Source organism: Colletotrichum costaricense, assembly GCF_030867565.1.
Source record: "Colletotrichum costaricense strain IMI 309622 chromosome Unknown Scaffold_21.1, whole genome shotgun sequence".
NCBI lineage: Eukaryota > Fungi > Ascomycota > Sordariomycetes > Glomerellales > Glomerellaceae > Colletotrichum > Colletotrichum costaricense.
This window is the reverse complement of record NW_026848250.1, coordinates 146,431-171,837: the sequence shown is the minus strand read 5'-3', so window position 1 is coordinate 171,837 and position 25,407 is coordinate 146,431. Positions and strand designations below refer to the sequence as shown.

At 54.7% G+C, this 25,407-nt stretch overlaps 11 protein-coding genes across 11 annotated transcripts; 7 read left to right on the top strand and 4 right to left on the bottom strand.

Moving 5' to 3' along the window:
- Window positions 1–358: 358 nt before the first annotated feature.
- On the bottom strand, window positions 359–1,935 carry CCOS01_14549 (uncharacterized protein; the record flags this gene model as incomplete). Its single annotated transcript, XM_060462692.1, has 5 exons — window positions 359–749; window positions 830–1,306; window positions 1,372–1,401; window positions 1,481–1,557; window positions 1,624–1,935. 5 exons carry the CDS (start codon window positions 1,933–1,935, stop codon window positions 359–361), a joined length of 1,287 nt encoding a protein of 428 aa, XP_060306523.1.
- Window positions 1,936–5,017: 3,082 nt separating this feature from the next.
- Window positions 5,018–5,496, top strand: CCOS01_14548 (uncharacterized protein; the record flags this gene model as incomplete). Its single annotated transcript, XM_060462691.1, has 2 exons — window positions 5,018–5,154; window positions 5,220–5,496. The coding sequence occupies 2 exons, from the start codon at window positions 5,018–5,020 to the stop codon at window positions 5,494–5,496; spliced, it is 414 nt and encodes a 137-aa protein (XP_060306522.1).
- A 684-nt stretch (window positions 5,497–6,180) lies between these two features.
- CCOS01_14547 (myb family transcription factor) lies at window positions 6,181–7,169 on the top strand (the record flags this gene model as incomplete). The annotated part of the gene is made up of 2 exons (XM_060462690.1): window positions 6,181–6,609; window positions 6,684–7,169. The coding sequence occupies 2 exons, from the start codon at window positions 6,181–6,183 to the stop codon at window positions 7,167–7,169; spliced, it is 915 nt and encodes a 304-aa protein (XP_060306521.1).
- Window positions 7,170–7,874: 705 nt separating this feature from the next.
- Window positions 7,875–9,425, bottom strand: CCOS01_14546 (protoheme IX farnesyltransferase; the record flags this gene model as incomplete). The annotated part of the gene is made up of 1 exon (XM_060462689.1): window positions 7,875–9,425. One exon carries the CDS (start codon window positions 9,423–9,425, stop codon window positions 7,875–7,877), a length of 1,551 nt encoding a protein of 516 aa, XP_060306520.1.
- Window positions 9,426–10,533: 1,108 nt separating this feature from the next.
- CCOS01_14545 (Cip2) lies at window positions 10,534–11,721 on the top strand (the record flags this gene model as incomplete). The annotated part of the gene is made up of 1 exon (XM_060462688.1): window positions 10,534–11,721. The coding sequence occupies one exon, from the start codon at window positions 10,534–10,536 to the stop codon at window positions 11,719–11,721; it is 1,188 nt and encodes a 395-aa protein (XP_060306519.1).
- A 1,056-nt stretch (window positions 11,722–12,777) lies between these two features.
- On the top strand, window positions 12,778–14,418 carry CCOS01_14544 (uncharacterized protein; the record flags this gene model as incomplete). Its single annotated transcript, XM_060462687.1, has 1 exon — window positions 12,778–14,418. The coding sequence occupies one exon, from the start codon at window positions 12,778–12,780 to the stop codon at window positions 14,416–14,418; it is 1,641 nt and encodes a 546-aa protein (XP_060306518.1).
- Window positions 14,419–14,519: 101 nt separating this feature from the next.
- Window positions 14,520–14,732, top strand: CCOS01_14543 (uncharacterized protein; the record flags this gene model as incomplete). The annotated part of the gene is made up of 1 exon (XM_060462686.1): window positions 14,520–14,732. The coding sequence occupies one exon, from the start codon at window positions 14,520–14,522 to the stop codon at window positions 14,730–14,732; it is 213 nt and encodes a 70-aa protein (XP_060306517.1).
- A 445-nt stretch (window positions 14,733–15,177) lies between these two features.
- On the bottom strand, window positions 15,178–15,798 carry CCOS01_14542 (cupin; the record flags this gene model as incomplete). Its single annotated transcript, XM_060462685.1, has 2 exons — window positions 15,178–15,242; window positions 15,348–15,798. Coding segments are annotated over 2 exons (516 nt in total), but the record flags the coding sequence as incomplete, so codon positions are not given.
- Window positions 15,799–18,925: 3,127 nt separating this feature from the next.
- CCOS01_14541 (F-box domain-containing protein) lies at window positions 18,926–20,749 on the top strand (the record flags this gene model as incomplete). The annotated part of the gene is made up of 3 exons (XM_060462684.1): window positions 18,926–19,178; window positions 19,241–20,572; window positions 20,628–20,749. The coding sequence occupies 3 exons, from the start codon at window positions 18,926–18,928 to the stop codon at window positions 20,747–20,749; spliced, it is 1,707 nt and encodes a 568-aa protein (XP_060306515.1).
- Window positions 20,750–21,159: 410 nt separating this feature from the next.
- CCOS01_14540 (methyltransferase domain-containing protein) lies at window positions 21,160–22,451 on the bottom strand (the record flags this gene model as incomplete). The annotated part of the gene is made up of 4 exons (XM_060462683.1): window positions 21,160–21,331; window positions 21,389–21,506; window positions 21,562–22,127; window positions 22,306–22,451. The coding sequence occupies 4 exons, from the start codon at window positions 22,449–22,451 to the stop codon at window positions 21,160–21,162; spliced, it is 1,002 nt and encodes a 333-aa protein (XP_060306514.1).
- Window positions 22,452–23,714: 1,263 nt separating this feature from the next.
- Window positions 23,715–24,662, top strand: CCOS01_14539 (uncharacterized protein; the record flags this gene model as incomplete). The annotated part of the gene is made up of 2 exons (XM_060462682.1): window positions 23,715–24,335; window positions 24,408–24,662. 2 exons carry the CDS (start codon window positions 23,715–23,717, stop codon window positions 24,660–24,662), a joined length of 876 nt encoding a protein of 291 aa, XP_060306513.1.
- Between the last annotated feature and the right edge of the window lie 745 nt (window positions 24,663–25,407).

Genomic DNA, 25,407 nt, shown 5'->3' with positions numbered 1-25,407 from the left:
GATTCCCCCAGGCGAAGAAAAAAATAGTAGTCGAGGTTGTGTGACGGCAATGAGGTGAAAGAAAATAACACACGGTGAAAAAATATATTCCTTCTAAGCGCTCAATGAAGAGAGGATGTATTATGCCCTGGGTATACGAGGCTATGTATCGGCGAATCTCCTGGGTCGTCAACTGGCTCGAATCCCAAGGTCCCTAAGCTCAGTCCATACAGACGCACGGAAGAAACCAAAACGCCTGTTCATGAGCGTCCCGCTCGGAAGCATCGATTCCGCAATCTTACATGCTTGTATGTCTCTTCCTTGAAGACCCTGTTGTTTTCCATCAGTCTCGTCTGTAATAGTTATACACAATCAACAATCATCCCGAAAAGGGACAGGCCCCGCGACCACGGCAGCGAAGCATCTCGACCCCCTCAGCCAACTCGGCCGAACCTTTACCCATCTTCTCCTTGGGACCAATATCCTCGACGAGGAAGCCGTGCGGCATCATCTTCTCCGAGCCGGGGACGGTACCACCCAGGAGACGGGTGATCAGCGCGACGGGGCCCCAGCGGTTCCAGAAGGTGGCGGGGATGTAGTACGGGTGGACGAGGTAATCGTGGTGCAGGATGCGGCCGGTCTTGGGGTCCGGATCGGAGAAGAAGACGACGGGGGAGAAGCGGGGAAGCATGAAGTAGCGGACGAAGAAGCGGCGGGCGACGAGAACGGCGTAGGCTGTGAGAGATGCGACGATGCCGGGTTCCGGGAAGCTGTGATGGGCACATTTGTTAGTTTTTTCTTTTCTTTTCCAGCGGTAGGAGGAGGGGAAGAGGTCGGGAAGAACACTCACCAGAAGGTGTCACGGACGCGTTCTCCCATGAGAACGGTCAATACCTCTTTGGCGAAAGGCTTAGCAAAGCCCGGAACATGCCAGAGGAGCATGCGTGTCAGCTGGGCGCCCGCGCGGATGTTGGTGCCAGCGGGCTTCATGGCCTCAATCTCGTAGCGCTTGGCCCAGGCGGTGATGTCGTTGACGAATTCGATACCGTCGGCCCATGAGTCCTGAGTGAGATATCCCTTGTACTGGATATCCATGGCATCGCCAATGGCCTTCCAGTGGGTGCCGATGGCGCAGACCTCCATGTCGGTGAGGTCGCGCCATTCGTAGAAGCGCATGAAGTGGATGGGCTCCGTGACGCAGACGGCGAGGGTGTAGAGGAAGTCAGCGTTGGAGATCTGGTTGCGGGCTTTGTAGCTGCTGTGGAGGAAGTTCATGCGAGAGATGGCCTTGAGGGCGCGGTCCGAAGTTGGGGGGTTCATGGAAAATCTGGCAGGAGATTGTCAGCAGGCGGAAGGGTATTAGGGGAAAGATACAGAAGGTGTTCAACGTACTCGCCAAAGATGATGGTGGTGTCCTCATATCTGGAAAATTTGTGTTAGCTCCTTGACCACGTTTTGAAGTTGAGAATGCACGATGAGTTCTAGTCCTCATGGATCTTACCTCTTCTGTGCGTTCTCAGGATCGGCCAAATTCTTGGTAGCCACAATGAGTTTGGATACAGTCTCGAAGCCATAGGTCTGTACTTTGAAGTCAGCAGCCATACTCTATATCATAGGCGCAAAGGGCCAATAGGGTGGGCATACCTTGAAGATGGCGAACTGGAGCGAAAGCAGGTAAAACTTGGGAAACTCATATTCGATAAGGTGCTTGAGGATGAGCTGAGCATCGGTGTTGCTCATGCCGGCAAGAGAAGCGCGGTCAGTGTAGCCCATGCGTTTCTGCAGGGCGTTGATGCGTCTGAAGCGCACCGAGGCACACAAGATGAGCCAAGCCACAACGAAAGCTCCCATCACTGAAGTGGTTGGCCATGCCATGAGGATATTATCGCTCATGCCGATGGATGTGCCTTGTCCAGTTGGGACTGAGTGGGTAAAGTTGGATGTGTCAGGATTCATTGTGTTGATGATGGTTGTAGTAAATCGGTCTGATATCTTGTGATCCTGTATTTCTTCAGTCTTGCGATCTTTCGATCTTTCCGTCGGTCTTGCGATACTGGGTAGGGAAGGTGCTAGGAAATGTGTAGTAGGTGAAAGTGATTGATTCCTGGTTGACCGTTCGGGACTAAGCTGCGAATTGACTGTTACTCCATGTGAGTCCACTGACTGGTAAATATGAAATTTGTGAGGTATGAGAAGTGAAGCTAGGTAAATTTGAAAGTAGTAGGGAAATGAGAAATGGAAGAGGGGCTGTTGTTTGTGTTCACGACGGGTCACACGTATGACAGGTGAGGAAAGTCGCTCTTACCCCTATGAGTGGCTCACAGTCTGAGTGCTTGTCTGGATAATCAAAGAAAGAGAGAATGACTGTTGGAGAAAAAGTGATGTGAAGAAGGCAAAAGCGATGTGAGATTGTAAGATGCCTGCGACGTTGACCTGTCAAAAGGCGAGGAGAAGCCGGTGGTCAGCAGACAACTAGTGGCCACCAAAGTCCCTTCCTTTCTTTCCCCCAGCGATCTGAGGTGAAGATGCTGAGAAGGGAAGTCGGGGTTCAATGGTGGTGAGGTAAGGTAGGAACAAACGTGGAGGTAAAGAAAGCACGGCAGGCAGGTAGGTAGGTTAATAATTGGAGTTGCGAAGTACCTTAACTTAGGCCTAGGCAGCTTGTGGTTGGAGTGCAGGACGAGAGAGGTGTGAGCACCTCAGTAAGGGATGGGTGAGGTGAGCAGGGGTCTCGCCTTATCGGTTTTATCTGCCCGGGTTTTGCCTTGTACCTACCTAGAATTGCCGTCTGTGGAATGGAAGGAACGAATGGAGAGGAACGGAACTGAACGGGATTTTGAATGCTTGTTTTGTTTCCCCTAACCTAACCCTTCTCTTTGACCTTGACTTCCCTTGGGTACTTTGTCGGCTTCGCTTTCCGTTGCAGATCTGGAGGGGTAATTTTCATCTTCTATTTTTCCTTCCAGCCAAGCTGACAGCTGCAGCCACAAGCCTTTTGCCCCATACGTACCTACAGGCTAAGCTAGGTAGGTAGGTACCTTATCAATGGGCTTTTCCTCATCCGACAACAAAGAACGAGGTCTAGAATCCACCACATCGGCACAATCAGCTACCACCAGCATGGCTAAAACGCCTTAGGAGCCGCCCACACGGAACTACAGTGAGCCAACGTGGAGCATTGCGTTCTCTTTGAAAACCAACTGCTGGGACGTGGGATTCGAAGGAAGCCCCCTCTCCTATGGTGCCTCCATCCTGGTGTGAGCCACAGTGCCACTTACTGCCTTCCTTACCAGGCACACAGGCACATGCATTCAGGTTACAGATAGGAAGTTGAAGAAGTGCAGCCACAAATCATCATTGGGTACCGCTGACAGAAGAGGAACCTAACCCATTTGGCGGCTTGTGGGATCATCCTTAGCAGAGGCACTATTCATCCGCTGGTCTGCCCCGCGCATCTGAAGAAGCCTGCTAAATGGACCGTGCTCAAGCTATTGGTGGCCCGGCCGGCTTCCTCTGTCAGTTTGCCACCGGCACTTTTATGCTGCCAACAACAACTGCGTGGGCATAAGTCGGCCAAAGTTGAATTCTTACCTATTGCTAGGAACGAACCAAGGCTTCCATGTGGTGTTAGTGTGGGATACCGGTATATTTCAATGGTATAGAACCACAATCCAGTCCCATAACACCATAGCCATCCGTGTTTTTCGCGTAAGATCATAGGAATTATCCTGTTGGGCCTCAAAGTATGATGATGTACCAAGACTCTGCAGGTGATCCGCTCTTCAAAAACCGAGAGTGATGCAAGTTCTACTTCACCATCCCAAGCTTCTTCGTAAGGTAGGTAAAATAAGAATCGAGGTCCAACATTTCTCCCCAAGTCGTGAGGAGATGAGTTCCCGCATAGCAAAGAAAACAGGCCATTCTCGACTTGTCGTTCATAACAGAAACATATGGAAAACGATATTGCAGCAATCTACTATCTATAACACGGCACGGCGATGGTTAGGGTTTCACTGCCCTCCAAGTCTCGAGTCGAGTAATACATGATTCTGCATGGCGTGAGGATCGGTAGCAAACAAACAAAAGGTCGTCGTTTCCGGTGTCATTCAGGTCGCCCTTGGGTCACGAGAGAAACAAGCGCTCGGCTGCGGAGGTTGCTTTGCAGATGCGGCCTTCCCTCGAGGGCTGTTTGATGTTAATGAAGTGCATACAGCCCCAGCAATGTGTTGGTTCTGCAGGCGATGGAGCCGTGCACTCTTCGCTTATTTCCACAATAGAAAACAGAGTACAGAGTAATGAGTAATAGTAGGAAATGCTTTGCGTGACACTGCAGAAAGGTTCAAGGAGGAGAAGGGGAGAGACCCGGCGGAGGGCATGGATGCCGGGCGGGGATGTATTTCGGTGGAGAATCTCCGGCCCGCCGTGGACCCGAAAGCAGAAGAGGTTAGCGTGATGCTATTTCCACTCCTGGCCAGTAAAAGGCCCGGCACCCATCCATCGAGGTCCACCGGTAATGAACCGCCCCACTCTGTACTCCAGGCGCGCGTCTAATTAACCTTCAATTTCAATGTCGCTGCTTTCTGCTTTCCCATGTCCACTCACCTCATCGTCCATGGATACCTTTCCACTCCATGCCGTCAACACTCGCTCACTTACACTGGGACGTAATCCTCGCTGTCCAACCCAAGATGCTACGAGTTCATGCTTCCGACTGTAAGAGGACCCAGTGGTTCATGCTCAAGTCTCTCGTCATTCGCCTACGCGCCCTTCGAGATCTCCATCTAATCTCCTGCTGCTCATGCGAGGAACCTGACTACTCGAACGAAGCCGGGCTCTCTCTTCGCTTCACAACGCGTCTGCTGGCCCCATATATTCGTCGATCGGGCTGTAGATCGGACCCCAGACCCAGTGGTCCCTTGCTACCGTTACTTCAAAGTACCCGCATTCAACGGCAGGCCGCAGGTGTCCTTGACTTGACCGTCTTAACTTAGTTCGTCTACGACATTGCCCACCTTTGCCCACCTACCGCGCGCTCACAATGCAATGCGCCTATCCTTCCTCATCTCCCGCCTCCCGCCTCATTGGCTCCTCCGCCGCCGTCGCGGGGGCTGCGGACCGCTCCAACAACTCTATACAGTCTAGGAGCTTCAATGCTGCCGCCGTCTACCTTACTTCGTTACCTTCTCTCAGGGGAATCGGGGACTTTGTTCGACCCCACATCATGTCGTGGCATGATCCAGCCCTAACACGGCCGATAATCTCCTCCAAATAGGCACTCGCGAGCGCGGCAAGGCTGGCGCCTACTCTTACCCACTACCTCTACCCGTCTCAAATTCCCTTTCCAGCCCCAGTCTCTTCCCGTTTGAGCCCTACTGCTCCCTTCTTCGGGACCCTGGCGACCCGTCCGATCATTGCCCCAGGGTCTATTGTGTAGCCGCCCTCCAGACCCGGCCAGTTCTACGCGCCCGACTTCAGACAGACGCCCATCCCGATGAGACGTCTGGCCAATGTCTGTAGCTCTAGGACTCGTTGTCTGTCCCTCTAGACACACGAGACGGGTTTCATGGGCAGCTCTGGCAGCTCGTTTAGCCTTGTTCTGTCAAGTTGCCCTGTTTCAGACTTCCATAACCCTGGCCTCATCGTAACCGCGCTTCTGTGTCTCTTTGTCTCCCTGGCTGACCGTGATATTGTTTAAAGTCAGGCCCAATGTCCGGCTTCACGACCTCCTTTTGACCTTGTATTCGCTTGTCAAGACAGTTCTCTCCATCTCACAACAGTTTCTTTTTTTCCTCTATCTCCTATTTCCTTTTTTTCTCTCTCGTCATAGTCATCATATTTCCTAAGTCGGATTTTCTAGATTCCTCTTCAGTCCGCCAATCTCCTTTCGCTCCAATTCTGCCGCCCTATAACCAATACCAACCTTTCCATAAACCACCTCCAGGCGAGGCGCAGAATTATCATCTTCAACAACAACATAACGGGACACTCGCTTCTCTTCTTGCAGGATAATCAGTAATCTGCACTCATTCACTTTATACCGGACAATCTCGTCTCTCTCCAGGTTATCCACTCTTTCTTCGATATCTACTTTCCCGAGTTATCATGCCCAAACACACGCGGGCATCCAGTTCCAGCCACAACCACAACCGTTACGCAAACCCAATGCCAATCTCTCTCGCTCCCGCAGCAAACCCAATCGCAATGTACAACCAACGCATGGCCATGCCGCAGTCGGCCTACTACACCATGCCCTCCTCCTCGGCCCCCATGCAGCAGCAGCCGCAGCCCACGTACGAAAGCTACGCCCCGGTCTCTGCGCCCCCGGTTTCCGTACCCCCGATGCAACACCGCGCCTCTTCGGGAGCCTGGACCCCACAGGATGATCAGCAGCTGCTCGCGGCCCGCTCCCAGGGCCTCAACTGGGGCCAGATCCAGACCACCTATTTCCCCAACAAGACTCCCAACGCCTGCAGAAAGCGCCACGAGCGCCTGATGGAGCGCAAGGGTGCCGACGACTGGGACAATCGCAAGCTTGAACGCCTGGCCAAGGAGTACATGAGCATGAGAAAGGAGATCTGGTCCGGTCTCGCTGCTCGCACGGGAGAAAAGTGGAACGTCGTCGAGGCCAAGGTACGATACACTCCCCCTTAACAGCAACAACATGACGAGAGAGGAACCCTAGCTAACCTCACATCCGTGTACAGTGCATGTCGAACGGTCTCAAGAACCTACAAAGCGCAGCCCGCGCCGGGGCCAGACGGGAGCGCCTGGAGTCAGGGCAGCCACTACCACCAGGGTATGACGATGACAGCGGCATCAGCGGCCTCGGTTTAACCCCAGTTGACGAGCTAGACGCCTCCTACAGTAGCCCGGAGACCGTCTCCTCCGGACACTCCGCCAGCGGCAGCAGCGCCTCGGCCGCGGGCTACATGGCCTCCCTGCACCACCTCCAGCCCATGCACGCCGCTCAGTACGGCGGCTACGGCCACCACGCCGCCACCGGCGCCCACCACGGATACACCAGCTCCGTCTCCTCGAACGGCTCCGTCAACGGCGGATACGGCGGCCACGGCCAGTCTCAGTCTCCCAGTCCCTATCTTCACCCCCACGGACAGCGATTGCCGAGCGTGGATATGGGCATCGACGCCATCATCAACCGACCCGGCGGTCAACAGCAGCAGCAGATGTGACTGCATGGCTCCAATGACGATTTCCACCAATGGTCCCAAGCCCTTGGCTCCTAGGGTTCAAGGCATTTTCACCTTTTTCCTTTCTTCAATTTCCTACTAGGTCATGGCGTTATCTTGCAGGGTTTTCGGGAGGCGTTCTCGGAGTTGCATGGGTATTATTCAAATTCACCTAAAGACGGGCTTTCGGTTTTCGACATTGGTAAGAAACTCGGGCACTCCTTTACGAGTTCACCTTACCTTTTTGCGGGGATGGATGAACAGCACAAAGGGAAGCCATTCTTTTTGCTTCCGTATAATGACGAACAAATGATCAGAACAGTACCGGGGAAGGAGGGAGGGAGGTATCGTGATATTTTATTTTCTTCTGTATACTAGCATCTATAGAGATACCAGAGGAGAGGGAGACCAGGTTGAGACAAAAAGGAGGGAGAGAAACCTAGTGAACCGCCAATGGAATGCTTTTTTGAACTGGAAAAATAAAGAGAAACATCATTTTCTGGAAATACACCCGCGCTTTTTTGTCTTCCCGTATGAGAAAACACTTGATTTACAGAGTGAGGTCTTTATATCTTTGAACCCAGAAATCTAAGACCGGAGCACCACTATGGGTATTGATGGTTCCCCTCCCACCCACGAGGAAAACGAGCAACACTATCATACAATATCCCGAGTTTTCTACTACAACAACGCGCCGCTGGCATCACTCTATCCCCGCGGCGGAGGCAACGTAACCGGCATCTCATCCAGCTCATCGTCGTCCTCCCACTCGTCATCATCGTCTACGCCAACAACGCTATTCCACACCCGGCTCCACATGCCCTTCTTCTGCAGCAGCGCCAACACCATGACGACGGGCAAATGCCACACGCTCGCCCAAAACAGACCCCTCGCAGACCCCTTGTGTCCCTCAAACTTCCAGAACCGCACCGCCTCGCGCGTAAGCCACGCGTTGACGGGCAAGCTCGTCACGGCAAAACTCCACTCCGTCACGCCCGCCGCGCAGAGCCCGACGCAGATGGGGATGAATGCGATGCTGTACCGCAGCGCGACGCGCGCGTTGCGCGCCGGGTTCGTCCACGCCAGCATCCGCAACCCGGCGGCTTTGTATTCCTCCCGGATACCCCACGAGAGCGCCATGAAGTGCGGGAACTGCCACGCGAAGAGCAAGCTCGCCATGAGCCAGCCGCCGATGGAGCTGCCGTCGCTGGCAAACAAGAGTTCCCGCCAGGACCCGTCGCCCGAAGCCGTCTCGCCAGCGGCGGCGGCCCAGCCCATGAGCGGGGGGATGCCGCCGACGACGGCGCCGAGCCAGGTGTTTGCGGCGCTGAAGGCCTTCATGGGCGTGTACATGCCCGCGTAGATGACAATGTTGGCGCCGCCGAGGAAGGCGACGGTCGGGTTGACGCCAAAGTAGAGGGCGCCCACGCCAGTGATGGCGGTGGTGACGGCGAAGAGGACGGCGGCGCGCGTGGAGATGAGGTTCCTGACGAGGGGCCGGTTCCGCGTGCGCGACATCTTTGCGTCCGTCTTGGGCTCGTAGAGCATGTTGAGAGAGTTTGCCGAGGCGGAACAGAGGGCGGTGCCGGTGGTGAGGAAGAGGAGCGTCAGCGGGCTCAGGGAGGGCGACTCGGTGATGGCCGGGGAGAGGAAGTCGGTGACGGGGTATAGGGCGTAGGGCGCCATCGCGGTCAGGACGACGAGGGCGGAGAGCCGGGGCTTCGAGAGGGAGAGGAGCGTGGAGAAGATACGGCGGGCCGAGTGCGCGGGTTGTTGGGCGGCGACGCTGGTGAGGGCGGAGGAGGCATCCTGAGAAGGGAGAACATCGGGCGAGGAGGAGGCTGCTGCTGCGGCAGCGGCTTCGGCGGCGGCTTTGCGTCTTGCAGCTTGGCGGCGACGATGCGGTAGGTCTTGGTTCACGTCGATTGGTGTCGTCGACTCGGAGCGCGCGGTGGAGGAGGAGGAAGACGAAGACGATGGCGCTACGGAAGCCGAGGAGCTCCGGCTGCCGAGGGGTCTGGGCCGGGCATTGGAGCGGTCGAGGACGCTGTTGGAGACGAAGTAGCTCGCGCTGAGACGCACTGCGGGTGCTGCCTTTGCGGCCGTCGTCGAGGCGGACCGGCTCGTGATCAATGGCAGAGAGCTGATGCTACTACTGTTGCCCCGCGGGACGGTAGCGCCAAAGGCTTTCCGAACGCATTGGCGACAGACATTATCGAGTCGGTGAGGGCGCAAGAGCGAAGTGGGAGCTGGCCGCATGGTTCTTGCTCTGCTCTGCGCTCATGTCGGCCTGGGCGAAGAAAAAGCCGGTCGGCGGCAGCGGGATGTTTCGCGGGACTGCTCTCTGTCAAACGCGGACCATTCGGAGGAGGGACGAGGCGTGGTCAAGTGGCGTGCGATTCGCAGACCGAAGGAGGAATTGCTCCGCTACACGTGGTTTGGCCAGGGATTGGTGCGGGCTCGTGGACCGAGATTGGGAGCGTCGGTTTGCGCGGAGAGCCAAAGAGGGTGGTGGGCTGAGAATTGAGAGAGAGGTTGAAAGACGTAAGAGATCGAGAATCAGCCGGGCGACGGAGGCAGATGGGCTCTGGAAAATGTTTAGCCAATCAGGCGGCGGCTGTTGGTGGGAAGAAAAAGAGTGCCCCACCAGGGCCCGGCCGGCCGCCTGTCGGGTCCGCGACTCCGCATCCCCGATGGCCCGGTGCAATCCGTCTCGGCCACTGCCGCCGCTCTATTTTCCAACTTCGCGATGACTTCTCTTCTTGGACTTCTTCCTACTTCGGAATCTAGCCCGCCATTGCAACACCCCACAAACTCTCTCATCGAGGTGGGTAGCATCAATTTGAAAAGCTGGACTCGTTCCGCTTGTGGCCCGTACTATTCCTATTCAGCCGGTGCAGATCATTGCTTGGCCTAGTCCTCACTGGCCTCTTATGGGTCGCACCGAACGAATTGGGCCAAAAGTATGCTCACGTTCCGATCTGGGCCATCTCTTCGGCTGTCTTGGGCATATTAAACAGAGCTGCTAGAAAGTAGCCGGCGGGGAAGTTGATGGCAGTTAAGTAAGCTTAACGAAGCGCCGCATGGCTCGCTTGGGTTTGATTCCAGGAGTCCCGTGGGCTCGCATTGCCGGCTAATTGGAGGCTCTTTGGAAACACCCGTCATTATCCAAATGATGTACACTAAATGAAAGCCATACAGGGTCCTCATTATGTACTAACAGACATCCGTTGATCCGAATCATGATGAGCATAAGAAGACTTCATCTCAAGAAACAAGCCATATCATTCTCGTTGGAGCTCGTCTCATCCGCAGCACCACGAGCCTGCCCCTGAACCCAAGATCATCTCTTTCTCCATATTCCATCATGGCTCTGCGCGCCTCGCTTTTCCTCCTCGCCGGCACGGCCCTGGCCATGCCCGCCGACACACTCTCCGCCCGGCAGGCCGACTGCGGCAAAGCAAAGACAAACATCCCAGCCGTCAACGACGCAAAGCTCCCAGACCCTTTTACCTTTGCCGACGGCTCCAAAGTCACAACAAAAGCCGACTGGGCCTGCCGCGCCACCGAAATCCAAAACGCCTTCGAGCAGTACGAGCTCGGAGACTTCCCCCCGCCCCCGGACAAGGTCGAGGCCTCCCTCTCGGGCAACACCTTGACCGTCAAAGTCACCGTCGGCACAAAGAGCATCAGCATGACCGCCTCCGTCACGAAGCCCTCCGGCACGGGTCCCTTCCCCGCCATCATCGGCGTCGGCGGCGCAAGCATCCCCATCCCCGGCACCGTCGCGCAAATCACCTTTGGCAACGACGCCTTCGCCGCGCAAAACGGCCAAAGCAGCAGAGGCCAAGGCCTCTTCTACACCCTCTTCGGGCAGCAGCACAGCGCGGGCGCCTTAACGGCGTGGGCATGGGGCGTAGGCCGTCTCATCGACGGCCTCGAGCAGCTCGGTTCCTCCCAAACGGGCATCGACCCAAAGAGGATAGGCGTGACGGGCTGCTCGCGCAATGGTAAAGGCGCCTTCGTCGTCGGCGCGCTGGAGAAGCGCATCGCCCTCACGATCCCGCAGGAGTCGGGCTCGGGCGGCGCGGCGTGCTGGCGCATCTCGGACAGCGAAAAGTCCAAGGGGAAAAACATACAGACGTCGAGCCAGATCGTCGGGGAGAACGTCTGGTTCTCGCCCCTCTTCAATACGTGGGCGACGAGGTCGTCGCAGGTGCCCGAGGACCATCACCTGCTGGCCGGACTCGTCGCGCCGCGCGGGCTGTACGTGGCGGAGAACGATATCGACTGGCTGGGCCCCGTGTCGACGACAGGCTGCATGAAGGCCGGGAGGCTCATTTACCAGGCCCTCGGGGTGCCGGAGAATATGGGGTTCTCTTTGGTCGGCGGGCATAACCACTGCTCATTTCCGAGCGGGCAGAATGCCGAGTTGACGCAGTATATCAACTACTTCCTGCTCAACTCCGCGACCAAGCCGTCGATTCTCGAGCGCAGCACTGTGAATGTCAACGTGAAGGACTATGCTACATGGTCGGCGCCGACGCTGACTTGAAGAAGACCACCGGTATCAGGGCCAGTCGTGGAGTCCATTGGGGTGAAGCGCGCAAAGGGCATTCGGGGAGAAATTGTTGTTGAGGGCCGGAACATCGGACAGATTCTATTTTGACTAGGTAATGATTTTCATGACCTGCATAGCAGAAACGAATAGTTTGCATGTGTGCAGTAACACAACTTGCAAAAAGAAACGATTGGTATGACATTACCACACTACCTTGAAGCATGTGAAGATGAGGCTCTTTGCCATGCACGTCAATCAACGGTGACGGATGGGCAGAAGAAACCTCGGCAAGGCGACTTGACGCGCGACAATCCGCGCAAGTCTTGTCTGTGCCTGTCAATTCTTATGAATGTCACAGTCACGTTGAGAAGATGGGTCGTTTCACTGGCATTGGAGCGTTCTTTGATTGAAGCTTGGTATCCAATGGACCAATCAGCGCTATGATTTCCCCAGGGGTTACCATCCATTCCCCCAATCCAAAGTCCTGTCCGGTGTCTATGAGATACTTACACACAGTAGTAGGTAAGCTGATAGCACACGGATAATGGGGCGACTTTCAGATGTAAATACTTCCTTAGCTACAGATAATTCGGATGAAAAAACAGAAGCGTCTTGGAGGCAAACTTGGAGAAAATAACAGGGGCACGACAGGTTTGCGATTCGTTTGTCATCCAATCCACCGCTGCTCCATCCCTCCATCCCCTGCCTTAGCTCGCCGGGTCGTCTACATTATCTTAGTACACCTTTTTTGTACCGCGTGATTCGGACGATCCCCAACGAAATCTGAACATCACGCGAAGAAGGGTTTCCAGTACTTGTAGTATTATTCGCTTCAAGCCCGGGGGACCGAGGAAGGACATGCTCTCTTCGCATCTATACATGGCCATCACTTTCTGATCCTCTATTCGTTTGTCTTTTGATAGATAAGAAAACGGTACGGCATCATCTTTACACTAACGGCGACGAGCAATCGCCAGCCTCTCATTCATGCCAATCATCACCATCATCACCAGCCGACAATAAACCTCATAACACCAACACCACTCCAGGATGCTCGGCCGCACGCTTCACGAGTTCATATTCATACGCGCCTGCATAGTACCGCTCCGCTACCCAATCCTCCCTTACGCAGCCCTCCTCCTCGCAAGCCTCCTCGGCGCAAACTACGCAGCCTCCTCCTCCTCCTCCTCGAAATGGCTCACAACCGCCGCCATCACAACATGCATGGCAGCCACGGAACTCATCTACGCCCTCTTCATCTGGCTCCCCTACACGAAGCGCCTCAGGGAACCCGCCTCGCACCCGAGCCCTTCCTCGCCCGCCGACCGCCTGGCCCTCTTTGAGCGGTGCATGGCCACCATCCCAGACTTTGAGCGCTACGTCCGCATGTGGTTTCTGGGTGCCGACATGACCGACATCCATCGCGACAACGTCCGCGACTTTCTCCTCTGGGCCTTTTTTGACATGGGCGAAAAGGACGTCGGGCGGGCCAGCGCAAGGGACGGGGAGAACTACGACGTGGAGGTGGACCAGTATATAACCCGCAGTGAACGTCTGCTCGGCAGGCCCTTCAAGCCCGGTCGCGGGCCGGCCAAGTGTCTGCGCCTGACCATCGATTCCGTAGATACAAAGTACCGCACCGTCTGGTGGTACGCCATCATGGCCTTTTTGGACCACGTCACACACCTCTCCTTGTGGTTCTACGGGTTCCAGTACTACGCGCAGCCAAAGGACAAGGCCATTTTCCCACCTCGTCTCCAACAGGTCTTTGCCAGCAGGCGGTCCTCGGCCGGTAATTTGAGCTACTGGCACCGCCCCCATCGCGCAGAAGGTCTGCCGGTTGTCTTCCTCCACGGCATCGGCATCGGGTTGTGGCCCTACGTCCGCTTTCTCGCCGAGATCACCACCATGAGAATTAGGGGCCGCGGCCGGACAGGTGTCATCGCCATCGAAATCCTGCCCGTCTCCTTCCGACTAACTGACCCACCGCTGGGCAAGGAGGTCTTCCTTCGACAGTTCAAGCAGATAGTAAACCATCACGCCTGGGACAAGTTTGCCCTCGTCTCCCATTCGTACGGTTCCATCTTGTCAACCCATGCCATGCGATGCCCAGACCTGCAGGCTAGGATCCCGCGGGCCGTGCTCATTGACCCCGTGAGCATCCTCCTGCACCTGCCCGACGTCGCTTACAACTTCACACGACGTGCGCCGTCGACCGCAAACGAGTGGCAGCTGTGGTATTTTGCGAGCATGGACCCCGGAGTCGCCCACTGCCTCGGCAGATACTTCTTTTGGAGGGAGAACGCCATCTGGGCTGACGAACTGGTTGGTCGCACAGCAGGATCGGAATCGGTAGGCGTCGAGCGGCAGGAAGCGAGGCAGGTCACCGTATGCCTGTCCGGGCTGGACCTCATTGTCGACAGCCACGCCGTCGCCAGGTATTTGGCCGAGGGGGGTCAGGGCCAGCAGACGGAACACCCCGCATGGTTGCAAGGCGAGCATGGCCGGCGCGACGTTGCCGGACCAAAGGCTGCACCCATATCGGGCATGGGCTACGAGAGTCACCGTTCCGCTGGGTCAGGCATCGACATCCTTTGGTTTCCGGACAAGGACCACGCCCAGGTCTTTGATTCCCCCAGGGCTATAGCGCGAATCGTGGGTGCCATATGGGGCGATGACGAAGCAAGATAGAGATACTCGATAGATATCATGACATTGGCGGAATCCCACCGGGAAAGCCACACTTCACACGTGTCCTGCGAAGTTAATCTTTTCGAGTAGTGCCCGATGCGATGCTTCTGCTGCTGCTGCTGCTGCTGCTACTGCTGCTGCTGCTACTGCTGCTGCCACACATCGAGCATGCGGCCAGCCGCCTAGAGTTGGAGTCCGTCTCCACGACCGAGCGATGGCATATGGGTTACTTCGCCCGGTCACCTCCCCAATCCGTCAAGCCTACCGTGACCGGCTGGGAACCGCTGCGAGTAATGACCCACACGGTATCTTGATCTGACTCGTTGAGTAGTTGGTGCTCTGTCCAGGACGGAATGAATGCAAAATCACCCGAGGACAGCTCGTGCCGCTTTACATCTTGTCCTGCACCAGGACTAACTAGCAAGATGCCGATCCCGGAAGCCATGTAGAGAATGGTATCTTGGCAAGCATTAGAGATACACCGCCAAGAGAGCGACAATAAGTCGCAAACGCGTAAGAAAGAGATGGTGGGTTGGGAAGGGGGGAAAAGATTAATCCTAACCTTGCTCTCCGTGATGGCGGATAGCCGATGTCGCATGTGGGTTCAAAGTAATGACTACTCGAGTTAGTTGAAGAAGACGTGGCAGTGAACAAGACACAAGACCATGCGATGGGACAGGGTTAATGGAATCATGACAAGCACGACTTGAGCCTTGTTACTCTATGACCAGCAACACAGTTCTCGGCTGCGACGCTACCTTATGGCGGGTATGTTGGCGGTCCCAGGCAGGTCGCGGCAGCTAGGAAAAGCGGCGGGAAAGGCGCTGCGTGATGCCAGAGCAGATCCCATACGAATACAGAGAAAGAGAGAGGAATAGAGGTACTCGTAGTGGCAGGGGAGACGGCATCCTAGACCAAGTTGGACTTACCGGAGGCGCAGAGCTTATCGCTTTTGCTGACAACGGCATCGGCCTCGTTGGCAGAAGCGGGATTCAGAGTTGCATTGGGAGGGCGGAGGGTGGTCGCTTTGGTGACGGATACCGACGAGGGAACGATCATGGGTATCAGGTCGTTGATGAGTGGGATCAGGGACGCCATGGTGACTGTCGGCTGTCCTGCAAGGCAGCAAGCCTGAGCAAGGGGCGCGCGCGCGAGCGAGGGAGCGGGTTTCCAATATCCCGGCGGTTCCTTGGTCTGCTGGCGTGCTCCGTTATGATCTGCCCGGTCTCGGCTGGTCCGCCTGCGGAGAGGGGGGAATAAAGGTTGAATGGCCGTAGTTGGGTGTTCCGCTTGGTGAGCAGCGAGATCTGAGTCGAGTGTCCGTAGAATTGTAGGATATTGGGTGAGGGTGAAGACAACCTTCCCACTGGCGGGCGGAAGCTATTACCAAGTAGGAAGGAGACGTCGGACGGATCACTAGGTGAGGTGGGAACTAGGGGAAGCTCCGGCAGTGGATTGAGCAAGTATGAACGGCGCAAGGTCTGGATATTTCCGTATAGCACGGTGAAAAGGTAGTATCAACAACGTTCTGGGGATATGGTATAGACGTATAGGTTGATGTGGATACCCATCTATTCTGCCGTGGTCGTATGTTGTGGTTCGTTGAAATTAAGTTGAATCTTGTTTTGCGAAAATTGTAACCTCCGTATTGGTTAAAAAGTGCGGTATGCCGAAGCGAGATCCAGCGATGGAACCGAAAGTCTGTCGAATTCGTGGTAACAGGCAGCTGTGGTTGTTGTTGGTGGTAAATCAAGGGTTAATGCCTCCCGAGTCCTCAGGTTGATGGCGGTGGCGGCGGGGGTGTCATAGTGAGATTCCTGTCCCTGCAATGAGCGAGAAATGGAAGAAGAGGAAGGAGGGGACGAGGAACCACCTACCTACCTAATTGGGTAGGAGAACTAGTAGACCTGTTTTGGAGACTATGTCTTCTAATTACATATATCTATAAGATAGACACCATCCTTAGGTAGAAACACAAAGAAAGAGGGAAAGAGATCATTTGGAAGACGTGCAATTGAATGAAGCCTGGAATGCTCCGTGCCCGAGTTCTGTTCCCATAGACACTGCCTTCAACCAGAGTTACGACACAGCCAATGAAAGCACATTGCTGGCTTGCCGCAAAGGTTCCTGTCCGACAAGCCTTGGCTGGGACTTTTTGAAGCCATGTGGATTCAATCGAGACCAGATAGGCCATTTGCTATAGGTCAGAATCCTCAGGCCCTTTTGCGGCGAGATGTATGGTTAATGTGAGAGCAAGTTGGAGAGAGCATGGCACGTTCTTGGCTTGACCAATGTGATGCATTGGCCGTTGAACAAGCGCAAAAGATACGCGCAAGAACTGGGGGGTTCTTTGCTCCATACCTAGTAATCATCTGGTGCAGTCTTTGGGCATATCAATTTCCCCTACCTTACCTAGGCAAAGGTGGGTTGAAGCCAATTTGAAGTCTGGGCTCGTGAATGGTCGGAACAAACAGCGACGATCTCCTGCAATGCGCCGGACAGCCGAAGGGATGAGTGTAGCCGTAAATAGTAGTTAGTTGGCGCAGGTATCAAGGTCAGGTAGTTGAGTGAGAGGAATCTGTTCACAGATACACCCAAGCACGACAGATACTCCTGACCTAGGTGGCCCTGATTCATGTCATGACCAGCCTCGCTTCGGGCCCAAAGTCAAGGTGCTTATCTTGGCCCGACATCAAGGCGGGTGCTTTGCGATCGTAGGTAAGCTGGAATTGTCAGTCGGGTGGCTGGTTGGGTAGAAACCTAGGCGATGGCGTTATTGATCCGAGCTCTTACGGTACCTTGTGGATGGAAGCCTGAACTGGACGGGACGGGAGGTGACGGGAGGTCTCTTATCTTGTCTCTCTCGTCACCCGATAAGCGACAGATCCTAAGGTCACTGACCTCATCCCAAGTAGCTACGTACCTTACCTTAGTCAGCAAACAGCTCCTTCGTCCCCGCAATCCGCTTCCATTCCGGTTCCGGTTCTCGGTACCTGAGGTGCCTGACCCTTGACGGTGCACCACAGCCCACAGCCCACTGCACTTCACCTTTCCAACGCACAAGGATCAAGACGCGACTCGATGGTCATGCCTGGGTCTTGGCTCCCCTTTGCGGCACAGCATGCTGGGCTACCTACAGCTGCACTGCTGCAGTAATCCTCACACGGTCATCGACATATCCCTACCTTACCTCACTCGAGCTGCGAGCACCTCATGAGACGAGATGCAAGAGCAGAGCAAGCTTGCCTGCGCTAGCTAGCTGGTCGAGATGCTGCAGCAACACGCATTGCTTCCACATGCACCACCGGCGTGGCAGGCACAGTAATATCCGCATCTATTCTTGGACTTCCACCTCCACGGTCGACCACAACGGCACTAATGGATAGGCACCCTACCTGGAGAATCACCTTACCAGCACCTTACACACATCAACGTCGTTGGCCACGGACGAACCCCCTTCCTCTTCCGGGCACAACATTCCACTCATCCCTCAAGTTTCCCCCCGTCCAGGTTCCAGTCACCGGTTGGCGCTGCATTAGTCCTGTGGCCCGGAGACGGCGATGGCGGCATACCTTGCTTGAACCAAGGCCCTTTTGTCTGTTTCGGTCCTATATCCGTCTGCACCACCGACCCTGACCTGGAACCTGAACCTGGTCCCGACCAACCTTACCGCAACGTCCTCTCGAGTCCTCGACATCCATCATCTGTCTCGGCACATCCAGCCGCATGTTGTCGCATACGCCTGCGGAATCTAGATCCATCTATCCATCCTCTCCGGCACGCGACTGCTCATGGTTGGCCGTTCCAAGCATCTAAACCGCTAGCCAGCTCTATTGGCACTACCAAGTAACCATCCCTACACCCACCACGCCAAACTCTCTGCCCCGCCTCGGCTGTCGTTGCCGCTGCTACATACTACCGCTACTGCTGTCGACCGTGCTGTCATCGCTGCTTTCCATCATCCCCGGCTTGAGCCTGGGGTGGATTAGCTATGCGCCGTAACCGGGGGTCGCAAAGAGGAACTTCTGGCCCGTCCGCGACCGCAACCAAAAAGTTCGTGCTATTGTTGCATACACGCACGCACCCGACACACCCTCACCCCGGCTGGTCGGAGACGTGGAGACTAAACCTGGAGTCATGACCCCAACATTGCGAGCACTGACGACTCCTATATGCACCACCCTTGGGCAACCCGAACCTCCGTGATACCTTAGACTTACCGCTGGAGTCGTTGAGACATCGACACATTTTGACACATGCTGCAAGCAGCGCCAATATCACATCACCCCGAAGCGTTCTCGTCCGCAACATTGCTTTCTAGCCCGAACAATAACCCCCGCCGCTGCATACTCTCATTGCAGCCACTCGCCAAACCTTCGTGACAGAGTATTGGATCGCCCGACAAGCCACAAGAATAGTTCGCCCCCCTTTTACACTCTGGAGCCCTCGAAACGCTGTTCAACGTTGCAATTCTTTTCTCTGAAGAGGCATGGATACGAATTGCGAAATGGCTACGAGTCCTCCCTCGCCCTCAACCTCCGCCGCGGATTCGGATGCGCCAACTCACGACACCATGTCAACCGCTAGCGGTAGCAATTACGGTGGCATCGACCCCGAAGTTGAGGAAAACCTCTACATTTTACCCTACGTATCTGAAGAAGGACTTCGCAGCGATGCCACAGATCACCGGAAAACGATTGGAAGCTCAAGGGAAGACTACTATCCCCTTCCTTCTGACTTCAACATTGCGGCCTCAGGTAGTATGTCAACGATCCTTGTTTAATCTCTGATATATCCGACTGACCCGTCTTTGCTGTGCTAGCTTTGCCTTCCCTGCCTTCAGACAACAGTTGCCGCCTACTCGCGCTTCCTTCCGAACTCATCGATGCGATCCTCGCCTATTTGCCTCCCTGCGACCTGGCAATCGTAGCGGAGACCTGCCGAACCCTCCACGCCCACGCTGCGTCCGATATTCACTGGTATCAAAGGGTACAAGCCAATGTGCCTGGAGAGAAGGTCACAACTCCCTATCCATGCCGCACATACCGCGAACTTTACGCCGCACACGACCCAAGATGGTTTCTGCCAAAGTACAAGATCTGGTTCTGCGACCGTGATCTCATGGGCAAGATGATGATCATCAGATATGACCAGCGGAGGGGTTGCATTGAAGGATATCAGTTGTTGGCTGTCAGCAACCGTACTACATATCAGCACTGGCCCGCCGACCACAGTGTGATTATACACGCCTTCGAACCTCAGGTCAAACTTCATCTGGACAAGCCGGTACTCCAATTCCATGCTCGCCGCCCAGCCGAAGACGAGGGATTGTTGAGCAGTTTGGGTCAACGATTTCTGCCAGAGGTACCGATGTCAATTCACGACCCAATGGATGCTATGTTTTGCAACTTTATGATGGCTCGCCCTCTTGACGCCTCAATTGCTACGTCAAGAATGGATGGCGTGTTTCCTTATGGGAATGTCTGGCCTCCACCGGCCATTCCTGCCCGTCACAGGGTGTCGGGTGTGATTTCTGGTTTGGATGGTGATGACCTTGCCCCTGGCGACCAACCGACGAGAAGAGCTGAAGCCTCGGACCAGGCTTTCCGGATTCGGCAGTGGATGGAAATGGCCGGGTCTCCAACACCGGGTCTTTTCCTCGGGCCTGGGCCTGTGGGTATCATTCAGGCTATCCAAGCCAACATGGGTATGGGTACTCCTGGCGTTACCGGCGTACGCATTGGCGAAGAAGTGATTACATATTCAACCCTCGATCCTGTTGTCTACACACCAACGGAGCTCAAACCATGGCGAGGTATCTGGGTTGGAGATTACAGCGGGCATGGGTGCGAATTCTTGTTGATCAACCAGCCCGATGACGAAGAAGTGTCGGATGAGGAACTTGGTCTTGTCCGTGGCTCTGACGAATCAGAGTTAGAGTGGACGAAGCGTCGTACCGACGCGAGAGTATACCGGGGCCGTCTTGAAGCAATCAAACTCACTGGCGACCCGAATGTTCCGCGAGGGGAGTATACTTTCGTCGCGGACGATTTGGGCGAGGCTGGCTTCGTTGGAATTGCCCAAGAACCACCGTTTCAGGGCACACGAGTCGTCAGGAGTAAAGGACATGTCGCTGGAACGGGCTTTTTAGATGGTATTTTACCTTTTCCAAAGACGATTTTGGACGTATGCTAACCATTTTCCTCCAGACAAGTATATCGAGTCTCAGCTTATGCTCGTCTCCCACGACCGACTTGCTCAGTACTGGGTCGGATTTGGACATATCAGCTTCTTTGAGCGAGTTAACATTGACGAGTTTGTGAGTCCCTGATCTGGCAGGTTGAGATCATGCTAGGCTTCAATTGTTGGCAAGAGGACAGGCTTCCTCGGTGCCATTTAGGGTGGTTATCTGACCAGCTCGAATTCATCTTTTTGAGGACAAGGATTTTATCAAAGACATTGTAATGTAGATATGTACTTTCGATGAGTTTACGGCTGAGGATCGATTGGGTTACCCATGCAGCTAGCAATACCATTGTCATAGACAGAACTCCCTGAGAACTACATGTTGACGACGTTGATGAAACACGCTGTTATGTTCCCCTTCAGACCTAACAAAGTGAATGTGTACTAACTAACTTTCCTGTATCATGTAAAAGGCTGTCTGGTCTGACTCCATCGTTCTTTATCAAGCCATCAGCTACGCTACACACATGTCAACTTGTAACTTTGATGTCCTTCCTACGCTTTCTCGCTCGGTTTCTCGAAAGAAATAACAGAATATCGGAAGGTTCCATTAGCATACCCACGCCTCATGGCGCGGAAGGACTGCAAGAATGCAATGCCGTCCCGGCCCTGACTAAAGGCAAAGGCCCACAGAGAAGGGTTTTGGACCAGAGTCCATGTGATGTCCCTGAACAAGTGTTACTCGCGGTCACTCCTCATGGTTTGATATTGCATGACAACTTACCAAGTTCTGCTCACTTCCTTGCTGATATCCTTTGGGCCCGCGAGCAAGGAAAGCCCAGCGCCCTTTGCAAAATCGACGTAGCCCTGCTGGGTGCAAAGCGGCGGGAGAAGCATGCCGTCTGATGGCGAAGCCAGTCAACATTCAGTTCCTTGCCATGCGAGAGGCTAACATACCTTCAATCGGCTTGAGATCGTTCGCAAACTCCGTCTCAGTAACATTCTCCGCCTTGAACCAATCCGCCAGGGCCAGCTTCCCACCGGGCTTGAGAACCTTGAACGCATTCTCAAAGAAGAGCGCCTTGTTGGGGAAATGGCTTAGCGCCTCGCTGATCCACACGGCGTCGAACGAAGCGCTCTGCCCAGCGAAGAAGTCGCCCATCTTTTCGGCGTCGAGCTCGATGAAGCGAATCCTGCCGCGGCCGAGCGGAACGAAGCCATCGGCGTCGGCTTCGATTTCTTTTGCCTTGTCAGATGTCTCTGACGGCTGCTTTTCCGCCTCGGCTTTTGTGAGCCTGTTGGCGATCTCGACCTGCTTGGTGGAGATGGTGATGCCCGTCACGGAACAGCCGAGTGTGGAGGCGAGGTAGCGGGAGGTGCCGCCGATGCCGCAGCCGACGTCGAGGACGTTGCTGTTCTCGCCGACGCCGGAGAGCTGGAGGAGGAGCTGGATGAGCTTTACCTGGGCCTGTTCCTTTGTTTCGGAGCCGTCTTCCCAGTAGCCGTGGTGGATGTGTTCACCCCTGAAGACAGTGCACGTCAGCTTAGACGAAGATGGCCACGCTGTATGGGCCTTGATGGAGGGGAATGAGAGCACAGACTAGATGCAGTCTATCAAGAGTGTGAAAGGGCGCTGTGCCTCAATTGCACGTCACAGAGCGCGCGCACGGTGGATGAGAGAGAGGACCAGTGATAGCTTACCAGAGACTCAGATAGTAGTCACTCGCGAGGTCATAATGAAGCTTGATTCTGTCCTTGAGAGCCTGCATAGTCGAGTGAGCCAGACCCATGGGGGTGTCATATTGCTTGCTGAGCTCCGTGTTGGAGGTGTCCACTGCAGCGGCCATATTGTCGTCGATGCAGGACTAATAAGATTTAAAGCGAGCAAAGAAATGAAGTCAATCACGATATGATTGAGGACTGGTGTAACTTTGGTTGGTTCTCAAATGAGATAGATTGGCATTCAGAATTGACCAGAAATGGACAGCTGTGTTGGTGGCTTCGGGAGTTTGGTATCAGATGGGGAGAGCTTCTAAGCCAGTAGGAGCATTAAGGTATGAGGAACAGAGGAACAGGCCACACATTCTTCTCCGAGACAAGATGGTTGGGAAACCCCGCGCGCGGCTACTAAGGTATGGGAAGTATTAAGGTAGGGTGCTCGTATTCGGAGGCCAAGGCAGGAAACAGTAAGCACCTCTAACGACTTTAGTTACTTTGCGGCAGACACTGTTGAGCCGCCGGCGCAGGAGTTGCACCGCACCAGCACCGTTACTGTGACTCTGTGAGAGACGTCATGTTTTCGTTGGGTGAAACGTGAAAGCCAAACCGTCCACTTGCATAAATATCGAACCTTGCGGTTCCTGTTGCCTTATGTAATGGTTGTTGGTTTGTTGGTTGAATTGACTCAAGCCACAGACATCAGCCACATATCGTTCTCCCTGAATCACGTGACCTAGAGCCACATATTCCAAAAATAGAGAGACCGGCTCTTGCCCAGCCACCACGACCGCGACCACTGCCACGACAACAGCGGCACATGTCGCAGTGTGGCAGTGCCAATGCTCAGCATCAGTGCCGGGTCCCGGGGTGGGGCCGTGTGGACCCCTTTTCATCTGCCAGCAGCAGTAGCAGCAGCAACAGCCAGGCACAGCAAGGCCTGTCAGAGTTGGTTCAGATCCCAGGCCGTTCAAGGCGCATCCCCCAGCCAAGCCTGTCTGTCTGTGCTTGAGGAAATACTGGAGTTCAGACGAGAGGCCGACCACAAGAAAGACCACCCACCTGTGAGCTGAAGAACCTGGCAAGCCTGGGAAAGAGACAAGAAAAAAAGGAGAAACAGGGGGAATGCGGCCCAGCCTCAGCCCAGCCCACCACCTCCACGTAAGCCCTGCAACTTACCAGCTTGTTTACGTATCTGTCGTAATACACAGGCATTTCCTATGATCGGATTGCCAAGTACCAATTCTCTGTGATTATTCATAAAGAAAACTCTCGCTTCCTACAGGATACACTTTTGGCCCTCTCTTTCTTGTGTTTACTCACTCGCTGTCACCAAAACCACCACACCCAGTCTGTCGCTATTGATACAAAACTCAAATAACCACAACTTCACCATGGCCCCCGTCCCTCCAACAACGGCCAGGCAGAGCCTCGCTCGCGCCGGTGCCATCGCAAACCAAGTCTGGAAGAGAGCCGCCGTCGTTGTCCTCCCCGAAGTCGCCCGCGCAACAACCAAGCACGCCCTCGCCCGCCGTGATCTCACCGTCAACCACACTCAGGCCGTTACCCTGGGCGTCATCGGCGCCTACGCCGTCATCATCGCCATCCTCTGGAACGTCCCCTTCTTGCGCCAGGTCCTCTGGCCCTTCAAGATGCTCGTCATCGCCTTTCACGAATTCGGTCACGCCATCACCGCTTGCTGTACCGGCGGCAAGGTCCTCTCCATCACCCTCGACCCCAACGAGGGCGGCGCCACGCTCATGAAGGGCGGCAAGCAGGCCATCACCCTCCCCGCGGGCTATCTCGGTTCATCGCTCATCGGCGGGCTGCTCATCTTTTGCGGCTTCAACATCAACGCGTCCAAAGTTGCCTCCATGGTTCTTGGCGTATGCTTCTTGTTGACTCTTTGGTGGGGAAAGCGGGACTGGCTCACGATTCTCACGGTTCTTCTCGCTGTCGGTCTGCTGGTCGCGGCTTGGTTCATCTCTCACGCTCAAGCTCTCAGATTCGTCGTTGTAAGTCAAAGCCTGCCATTCCATCTTTTTAATGCGTAATTAGAGATGAGTGAGATTCTAACACACGGATAGCTCTTCATTGGAGTCATGAGTTCACTCTACTCCGTTTGGGATATCTGCGACGATCTCATCATGCGCAAGGTCAACAGCTCCGATGCAAGCGTCTTTGCTCAACGCTACGGCGGATCTTCTCGCTGCTGGGGTCTCATTTGGTCATTCGTTAGCGTCGCCTTCATGGCCGTCGCCATCGTCGCAGGTCTCGCCGCTTTCCCTCAATCATTTTCCGAGCAGGAGAGTGACTCCAAGAACTTCTTGCCCACGAGATGAGAAATCCCGTCGGGAGTATGATAATACTTTTTCGAGCTTTCTCAAACTAATTGTTTTTGGAGGCCGGGATCGCATGGTTTCCGAAGGCTCATGCTGAGGCGTCCCTCTGCTACGAATTACGACTGTAACGAACGATATCCACTGGACGCGCGACGCGTTATACCGACGAAGCTGATTTTTATTTTCTTTCCTTCGACGATCTGTCGGCGACTCCGATTGCACCCCGCGGGATGCGTCGTGGGCAGACGTAATGGCATTCGCCCACATCCCGGTTTTTAGGTGGATACGTGACGACGATTTCTATTGAGAACAGACCGTTCTTGGCGGCTTACATAGCATTGGCAACGACAACTCTTGGAACAGGGCTATCAGTCATATGTGGTGATGCCTTTTCACGACGACGATTCAAGGCGTACTGGCGTTTCGACCGGTGGGAGATAGTGATGATACGGAACTTCACATTGTGCTGTTCCACGGCAGGTCGATTCTTAGGATGGCGTCAGCAGCGGCAGCACAGATTGGAAACATGTCTATAAATGCTGACGCACGTCTTCCACGTAGCAATGTAATGTGTTGTACAACAAGACCTTATTCGATAGTCGATGAAGCACATTGGTAATTAATGCGTGCCTTCCTGTCCCATGTAATATTGAACTTGCATTCAGTGCTAGCTTCATTGCAAGTGACGCCCACGGCAGTTTTCCGGCAACACCAACTCCCCAATCTCACCACCATTTGCCTCTTT